The sequence below is a fragment of the Nansenia antarctica genome, assembly GCF_963989245.1.
Source record: "Nansenia antarctica genome assembly, chromosome: 5".
NCBI classification, from domain to species: Eukaryota; Metazoa; Chordata; class Actinopteri; order Argentiniformes; family Microstomatidae; genus Nansenia; species Nansenia antarctica.
In genome coordinates this window covers 7,649,407-7,659,391 of record NC_137690.1, presented here as the reverse complement: position 1 = coordinate 7,659,391, position 9,985 = coordinate 7,649,407, and the positions used below count along the sequence as shown (strand labels likewise).

The window sequence follows — 9,985 nt, the reverse complement described above, 5'->3', positions numbered from 1 at the left end:
TCATCACTGACACACTCTAGGAGAAGATAGAATATGTCTCCTCTCGGCAGAAATGATTGGATCTCAACTCAGGGGATTGCTAGAGAGGAAATAGGAGTGGGACTCTCTCGCTGAAGGTCAACGTCGAAAACACTTTGATAAGACATACCTGTCGTCAGGCTGGTACGGTTGTAACATTGCCTCGTGTGACATGGTCACACCTCTTCAAAACGGGCTCCTAGGAAAACAGATCTTCTTTTTGGGGGGTGAATATTTTTGGTGAGTACAACAGCTTTTACATTTAGCAGACGCCTTTATAAAAAGCGACTTAAGTGAATCATCTATCCATCAGTCATCATAGAAATATGCCAAAACCCTGGACCATTGGCAGTTACAACGCTAGAACTTTAGGCATTATTCTGTTTTAGGAGATTGCTATCAACCTCCACCCATGTTTTACAGTAGATAGACCAACAGTACATACTTAGTATCTATCGATATATACAGTTTATACATGGTCAATATGAAGCAAACTTATTAGAGAGAATAAATGTAGTCATCATCTACTCACAAACAAATGCTGGTCCTCGGTCTCCACTGCTTCTGACTGTGTTTGTGTTGGTCACTTGGTAACTGCACTAAACCTGAGTGGGGTGTGCCAGCTTGACCTTGGCAACATCAAATAAGGTGTTGCTTAGAAGCCCAGCTCAGCAGGCAAACCGGTAGAGCTGTCACCAACACTGAGTAGTATTGTGTAATGTAGTGAAATACATTAAAAAAAAAAAATGAAATAAATGTATCTACACTTGTCAATGTAAGTACACTTGTCAACTTCAATTAGGGCCATGAAATGAATTGGCTTGTATTCAGAAGTTCATCTCTATGCTCTATTTGATTGTCCGTTAGTCCATTCTAACTGCCTCCTGATTGGGAGTTAGCCGATTCTAACTTTTTTTATTTTTTATTTAACCTTTATTTAACCAGGCAGGCCAATAAGAACTAATTCGTATTTGCATTGGTGGCCTGGCAACTGCTTCCTGATTGGGTGTTTCTGCTTCCAAGTGGCTTCCAATAGTGCACAACTCTGCTAATGTCCTTCATTGAAATGAAATGCTACTAATGCAGAGTCTAATTTATCTGAAGGTCAATTGCATATTTCGCAAACTTGTGTTTAAGTGGCCCCTTCTTGCATGACTAAATGCGAATATCTCCTCTAGGGAAATTGTTTCAAATCCTCAGCAATGAATATAATGAATAGCAAAAACAAAGCGTGACCACTTAGCATTGAGGTACAGAAATGTTCTAAGTGGAAACACTCTCTGTTGCCTGTACAGGAACTGTCCCATAGAGATAAGGATTAGATAGATAAGGATCTGCCCTCATAAAAAGGTCTAGTAGGCCCTCATAGAAAGTTCTAGTAGGCGTCCTCATTTAAAAGTTTAGTCCTAGTGCCTCATAATCAATACTCGGATCAATACCATGCCCATTAAAATCCAGACTGCCACTGTGATTAATCCCCCAAATTAATCCACCTAGTGAGAGACCTTCTTTAATCCAACAGAATGCTAAATGTGCTGTATCTCAATTTCTCAGTATCTCAATTTCCCAGTATCTCAATTTCTTGGAACATTATTCACATCACATCATTCTACCCGAAAAAAAGATTCTAAACGACTTTAAACATGAAAAATGTGCTAATTCAACCGTGCCAATATGCGCATATAAATCGGACTGAATCATTTTAAAAACGAAAGCAAATTGGAGCGCTATAAGAGGAAGCGTTTGGAGTGTCTTTCAGGTGTGCCGGCGTGTCCGTGAATGAACCGCCCTTCGTCAGGGCCCTTACGAGGGACACTTCGTCGCGTCAGAGAGTCATCAGAGAGTCATCAGAGAGTCATCATTCAGCTGTAAGGCACTCTGCCAGGGCCGCTGCCAATCTCAGGGTAACAGCTTGGCACCTCCTCAACATCGACTCCTCAGAGTCTACTTACTCAAATGGGATCCCAGGACAGTTTATTGTGACAGTGACCTCGGTCTCTCTCACACAGCTACACACACACACACACACACACACACACTCGCACGCTCGCACACACACACACACACACACACACACACACACACACACACATGCACACACGCACACACACACACACACACACACACACACACACACAGACCACAGACACATACACACACACAGACACACACACACACACACACACACACACACACACACACACACTCACACACACACAGTCTGTGCCAGAGTATACGAGATAAGAAAACACGTATTTGTCATCATAATACATCAACAGAGCTGGCACGCTCCTTTCTTTCTATTATGTTAAACCTCCCAGGAAACTGAGGGAAGTTGAAGATACTGTGAAACATGGTTTGCTGGTTTGGTGTCTACTTCAGTACTACTACAGTACTACTACAGTACTATAGTATAGTATAATTAGTATATATGTACTATAGTACTGCATGTCAGTGGCTGTGCTCATGATGTCAGGTCATATGGTAGGGCTATAGAACCTGAGCAGTGGAGGCTGGTGAAGGTAGAAATCGGAGGACAGGCTCATTGTAATGCATGGAATGGAATGAGGAATGGTACCAAACACGCATTGTATCTCCACCTCCAGCCTCCACTGGATCTGAGTGGTGATAAACATGCAGTCATTACAAGACACGAGATACAAGATACAATATTGTTATTATTATTATTTGTCACTTTAGTAATACAAGTACGTCGTACATCGTGTGAGATACTTTTGCTGGGGGGGGGGGGGGGGGGGGCTCCATTGCGGGTGCATAAGAGGACAAGAATAACAAAATATAAGTTACATATTATTATTATTATTATTACAAAATAATATACCATTTATTCTTTTTTAAATGAGATTTTAAAATAAAATTAGCGAATTCTATACATTTCAGGCAAGAAACATATAAACACAAAATATACATTCAACAGAATATCGCACAGGAGTTGGATAACACGTGTGTATGTGTGTGTCTGTGTGTCTGTGTGTGTGTGTGTGTGTCTGTGTGTGTGTGTGTGTGTGTACTGGAGTAGATCATGACCCTGTGTCCCCACCTCATAACCAGTCACGAGGCGTGTCCTCATATGATGCTGAAACATAAATCTGTCCATACATCTGTGTCCTTGGGCTGCCCCTCATTTATTGTTTTTGATGTGGGATGAGGATGACTCACCCTTACACTTTATTATTCCTAGTTATACTAGTCATCATCATAGTTGTAAAGAGGATGGTTGTGTTTTGACCTCCACAGGTGTGTGTGTGTGTGTGTTTGTGTGTGTGTTTGTGTGTGTGTGTGTGTGTGTGTGTGTGTATGTGTGTGTGTGTGTGTGTGTGTGTGTGTGTGTGTGTGTGTGTGTGTGTGTGTGTGTGTGAGTGTCAGATGTAATTTTTCATCCAATAAGGACCTCTGCCAGCATTGGATTACTAACAAGTGTTTTACCTCCATGAATAAACATTACAATGCTTGTAATCTTTGGACACATTGAATGCCTATGTTTACTGTAGATATCAGCTGCCACATTAGCAGATGTTTGATGGAGGTGCGGGCTGAAATGGGTACATTTCTAACATAAAGTGACATCATAGCCTACTGTAGATAGGAGTGTGAGATACTGTGGGTGGACAGCTGAAGTTACACACTCAGCAATTTTATGTTACCATAAGGACCATCGTTTGTTCGATGTTGTGGAGTAATGATTTTGGAGTTCACCCAAAACAGCCATCAGATGTGGGTTTCCTCCCTCCTCCCTCCCAGAGAAAGAGAGAGAGGGCAGGAGAGACCGCATTTATTCACAGCTGAGGGGGGACATTGCAGATATATCACACATGTACCCATCAGTTCTGATAGACACAGAGTAAATGTAAATATGTTCTAGTGGCAGTACAGTATGCAACCAGGGAGTTCTGTATTCCCTAATCAAACATATATGTATATTAAACCCACCAAGGTTTGACCCGGGGCATGGTTAGAATTACGGGGAGGAATGAAGAGGTGGACCATTTCTTAAACTTGATGTTAGCTGCAGGCCTCACTCCTGTGTGAGTGGCTTAACATATTAAAATATTAAAATCTATGTGTGCTGAAGGCTGAGTAATTGTATGACAAATGTATGACTACTTTATTGAACTCAGATTAGATTCAATTCACAGAATGTGCATGCTTGCATTGTACGTTGGGGAATCAAAACGATTCTGATTCGGATGTGTGTCTTGACAACGTAAGAATATCAACATCTTTCTGAAGGCCTGGAGACAGTACTGTGTTCCCTTTACGCCCTGGAGAAAAAGTTGACCCGGATTGTCATTGCATAATTCGCACTCTAACCAGGAGGAGGCGCCTTGCAGACTGCAAACGTCATTAACCCATCTTCCAACAACACGGGTCAACTTCCAATCGTATGCATGCAATATAGCAGTCCTCTATGAACGCACTGAACGAAATAACTACTACTACTAAATATGATGATGATGTAATTTGTTCATAATCGTCATTGCATGAATGGTGCTGAGTGAGTCTGACGGTGCTGATTGCCTAATACGCTGCAGCCTGAGTTTACTTCTCCGAAACCATTTACATTTCCGCCCGATCAGAAACGGTTTGGCAACCACACAGACGTGAGATGCACGCCTCCTCCCCACACAGCCCCCGAGAGGCTCCAAACGTGCTCCCGAAGAGCGACACACACACCCCTTCGTCTTGAGCGCTTTCTTCCTTGGCACTGTGATCTGATCATCAGTGGAAGTGCTGCGCTGGATCCTCATCATCGGGCTATATAACGGTGACATTGACTACAGGAGGCGGCGCACCGCGCTCAGGACAGGAGGGCTGGCCGGCTGCTGTACGAGCACCATGGAGGACCATCAACCCAAGGATGAGAGCCCCCCCGGCGCGGCTAAGGGGGGACAGCCGGGACAGGGACAGCAGGAACAGATGTCCTACCAACGGAGGATGTGGAAGAATTTCCAAGAGAGGACCAAACCGTTTCTGAGCCCTAAACTGGGTCGCAGCAGCGCAGACAGGGATAAAAAGGATCATATTAATAAGCCGGAGTCGGGAATGTGGATGTTTAAAAGGAAAAAGAAACAGTTGGACCGGGTCTTTTCGTCGTCCCAGCCCAATTTGCTCTGCTCTGCCCCGGGGCCGTTCCCGGGGGGCGATAAGACCCTCTGCGGGAACCCGGACCCAGAGGGGGGGCAACAACCTCTGCAACAGCTGCTGGGGGCGACCCCCGCCGGAGCGTCGACCAGCAAGCCCGAGCTAACGGGACACCACGGCGGCTCACCGAAGCTCATCGTCTCTCATTTGATCTCGTCCCAACAGAAGAGCTCGTCTCTGGGGTCTGCGTGCTTCGAGAAGCTGGTGGTCGATTCGGCTGTTGGAGAGGAGGGGGAACAGCTGCGTAAAAACGCCAGTGATTCTGTGAGTGCAGCCTTTAATGTACATAATCACACCAACCACACGTCTTTTTTAAAGTCATCATATATTTTATTAGAATCACTTTATTAAAAAATAGGCTACACATTTGCTTTGAAGTGGGTGTAAAAGGGTTAAGGGGAGCCTAAGTTGTTGTTCGGACAGGTGCGTCTGGTTTGTCACGTGATCTCGCGCTTATCAATTTCTCAATGACCGTTTTTTCTTGAAGTCCAATATGGATTCAGATTAAATGTAGGCTAATTGTCATTGACAGACTACAAGTAGAAAGACAACGACGCGCAGTTCGGCATCTAACCTTGCAATAGTGCAAAATCCATAAAAGTATGGACAGATATACAGTGTGATATGTACAGATGTACAGACAAGGGTGAAGATATGTACAGTATGATATGTACAGAACATGGGCAATGGATATCAATACAATATGTACAGTTAGGGTTATATGTACAGTGTGTGCAAAACAGCAGCGGTGCAAAAGCTAATAGTCTAGCAGCAAGTCCTCAAAAAAGGCTTTAGTTTTTGAGATACCCCTACCCGAGGTAGAGCAAGTTACAACAATGATTTTTCTTATCTTTAGGGTCTCCCATTAATGAAATTGATTGTTGTAAAATTTTATTTTTGGGGAAAAGATGTTTTTTTGGTTGTTCTTTAGAGCTACCCCAATCCCTGAAAAAGAGCCAAATTAGACCAGGCCGAATATGGGGAAGGTGACAAAAAAGCCCATAACTTGAGAATGATCACTCTTTTCCTCTTCAGATTTGCTGAGGTATGAACCAGGTGGTTGTCCTACATCACCAAATAGTCAGACAACTATTTACCTAAATAAATACTGAATTATAGTCCTGTAAACTTAGCTTTAGTTTAGACGGAAATTGTACTTTTTGGTGACAGGAACATAGGACTCCATCACTTTTCTCTCATTTATCAGAAAAACAGAAATCCCTGAAAAATATATCATTACTGAATTGTCTAGGGTGCTATTGAACAATAACCAGTAGTTGTATGGAAATATCTCATACAGTTCTATTGCAAATGAGATTTCTTTAGACATAGGCCTACCTCTTCTCTGATACAGTCAAATTCCGAATGGGGGATAAGTGGCATAATAGCCTATAAGTTAAGAATGCTCACTCTGATGGTCATCATATTTGGAGAGGGAAATACCAGGTGGCTGAACTACATCACAAAATAGTCAGAATAAGAGTAACCCAATAAAATAAAGTTTATTAGTTCTAAATTACAAGCCTCTAAAACATAGGTGTAAATAGTACAGGTTTTATTAAAACTGGAACCTTAATTCAAAGTACAATTAAATACAGTCCTCAAACATTAGGGGACACATTTTGACATTCTGCACAGCAGGTGCAGAACTCTGTACAGGGAAGGCCAACAGAGAGGCACTGGCACTTTCCACTCTCTCCACACTTTGCATCTTTGCAATATAAATGAGTGATGTCTCTCACTTCTGTAGGTGCTGGGGGTTTTGTAAAAAGGACAGGTTGAATGGCCCCATCTCTGATAATCCACCCCTTGCCAATAGGACTCCATAACAGGGGTTTGGGCATGTGGCTGTGACACCATACCGCTGTCTGGAACATTGCTCTCTGCACATGCTGCTGAAATGCATCCTCTGTTGGCGGCAGATTTGCAGAGGCTGTATCAGATGTTGATGCAATTATGAACCTCAGTTCATCCAGGTTTGTGCACATCAATCCATTTTCCATTTTCTTTTTTCCATATAGGAGAAGCGCAAATTCTCTTGCGACTGGCAAAGACTCTTCCAAGCTGGCAGAGAGTCCAAAATGGGCCAGATCTTTGAGCTCGCTGAGATGGGTCTTGAGTTTGTTGAATGCTGTTGTCTTTCCTATTCTGTACAAACTACTTGTTGTGTCACAGCCAGTGAGTGCATGACATGCTGGTAGACAGTTAGACATGTCTTTTCCAATCTTCTCAGATATGGTGTTGATGGGGACATATCTCTCTCTCATTCCATGGCCTGTATGCATGTACACCAGAGATGAACCAAACATTTCTTTGCTTGCATAGTATATGAGCAGTACTTCCACATCTGTGTCATCAGACCTCACAATGATGCGGGAATATGACTCTGCAAGATGTATGGCATGGAGCACCATCCTTGTGTCTGCCTCCTCCTGATCACTGTACAGTGATGTCAAACTGCTGACTCCTGCTGTGCAGATGCTCTTCACCTCCTCCCCTTTATCAAATCCACCTGCCAAGATGATGGAGTCATCTGAGTGTAGTCTCTGTGGGGCTGCAGTGACAATGTAGTTGCTCACAAACATGCACAGTGCAGTCTTGTTTCCACTACTCCTCAAGTACTTCCTGTAGTTTGGGACATTTGTGTTGCCAGTGATAACATGTGTAGGCCTTCCATCACTTGCACCTCTCCTTTGCCTCTCCAGGTCTTTGATTGACTGTGGGCCGTCATACCTGTCAAATACCATGACCACACATTGCATTTCTTGTTTTCTATTTAGAAGTGACAAGATCTTCTTCAGGATGCATTCTGCTAGCTCACTGAAGGTCTGGAAGGCTGAATCATGGAGGCTTTGAAGCATAGCCATGCCATCAATGATGTATGCAGATTTCTCTGTGGTGTCAGACAGCTCTTGCATCACTTCTACTACCGACTCCAGTTTTTTTGCAAGGTCTGCTTTTGTGGTTTTTCTCATCGCCCCATCGTCATAGAAGAGAGAGGGTGGGACAGCAGCCAATTCATGACGCATCACATTCTCCAATGATACGTCCCTTTGTTTTGAAACAGCCAGGAGTCTCCTGAAGAGGACATCGGAATCCATCTGAAGCTGCTTAGATTTACTAGATTTTATTACTGCTATCATATCTGTGAATGTTGCCAATTTATGTCTTTTCTCAGGATCCCAGAAACTTTTTGGTGTATCACTCTTAAGTCGTTCATCAATGAAATTAGCATTTAGCTTTTCTCCATCTTCCAGAAAGCTTGAGAGATCTTTTGCCACCTTTTGTGATGCTACTTGTCCACTTGAAATATTGATGAGCTCATCGGGAACTTTCTCCAAATCAAATGGGTTCTGCCTGTCTTGCACAAACTCCATTATCTGTATAGTTTCCCTCTCATCCCTGTCCATGCGGGCTGCTCCATGTTCTTTGTGGGATTTTGGTGCATGTGCCGCTGCATCACAAAGCTCTGTCATGGCATCGCAGTACTCACTGGTGACATGCCTTGTAATGAGCCATCTTTTCAGAGCTCCCTTTCGTAGTGTGAAGCCGATAATGCCTCCTTGACCCTTTCCTTCTCTGTTGATAGTTTGTTCAAGTGCTTGATCGGTGGCTACACAGTTGAAGTTTCTCTCATCTGAGCGCCGCACAACAAACCCTCCTTCTCTCATGAATTTGTAGGACTCTGGTTGGCTTTTTTCAAGGGCTTTCATTTCAGCTATGTAGACTGGCATGTACTTTGCATAGTTCATCCTGCCAGCAGCCCGGAACCATGGTATTGCTTCAGACATGCAGTTGAGATGAAGGTCAAAGTTAGCTTCACGCTCTGATCGTAGCATTCTGAGTAAGAGATCAGCCCCTTTGAGGAAATTCAGCCAGTACTTAAAAGTTGCTGATTGTTGAACTCCCCTCTCTGAAAACTGTTGTATTCTTCTCCTCAGTTCAGGAAGGTCTGTCTCCGCTTCACTTAAGAACTGTCTGGCAGAGACCTGGTCGTTGCCATGAAAGGCATGCTGCACATCTCGCAGGAGGTGTTCTTGTTCAGCAGACAATGGACTTTGGCCTTTTTTGTTCAGCCAGGAGACCAGTGCCATCCAGAAGAGCCTGAACAGAGCCTCTGAAACAACCTTGATGCTCCTCACACCTCTTGTCAGTTGTTTACCCTGAAGCATCTGCCGAGCTGTTGCGTCAGCATAGACTCCAGACTCGGTTATCATGTCAAAGAGGCCCCCGTCTGCATACACCTTCCCAATGCTTGCCAGAAAGGCCATGGTGACGTGCATTCCTCCAATTCTCATGGTGATCTTGCCATCCAAAGCTTCAGGTTTGCTCCACAGAATTTGCTGTGCTTTGCTGTAGATGGCAAGGTCAGCAGTTACAAGTATATGCCTCTGTCCCAGTTCTTGAGCAAGCTGTGTGAGCTGCAAAAGAGCTGTATAGATTGTAGATAGGTCTGATGGTGAAGCTCTTATGAAGGGCATATATTGTACTGTTGTTAATGGGATGTCTGACGTGGATACATAGGCATTGAATGCAGACCATCCTGGGATTCTCTGTTCTTCTTCTTTCATGATACGGCTCACCTTCCAAAGTAAGTCTTGGCCTTCTGCTGCCTGAGCTTTTGTGCTGTCTGATTTGAGGACCTGTGGTAGAACTGCTGGTGGTTCAGATCGCCTACCTGGCTTGATGTATCTGAAATTCAAGAACAAGTCATTAGGCATCTTTTGTCATAAAATTCAATCTTTAACAAAATTCCCTTACAAACAACAACACTCCAGATTCCTTAGATTATGATGTGTGACCT

The 9,985-nt window shown here is 43.6% G+C and overlaps 1 protein-coding gene across 1 annotated transcript in view; it reads right to left on the bottom strand.

Annotated features, from left to right (window-relative positions):
- fam81b (family with sequence similarity 81 member B) overlaps nt 1-177 on the bottom strand; it is a gene marked incomplete at both ends in the record, with an annotated part of 22,198 nt that extends 22,021 nt beyond the window's left edge. The window contains one exon of the mRNA XM_080531311.1: nt 149-177. Within this exon, the coding sequence (XP_080387437.1) occupies nt 149-177 (29 nt within the window). The remainder of the gene's footprint in view (nt 1-148) is intronic.
- Nucleotides 178-9,985: the final 9,808 nt, after the last annotated feature.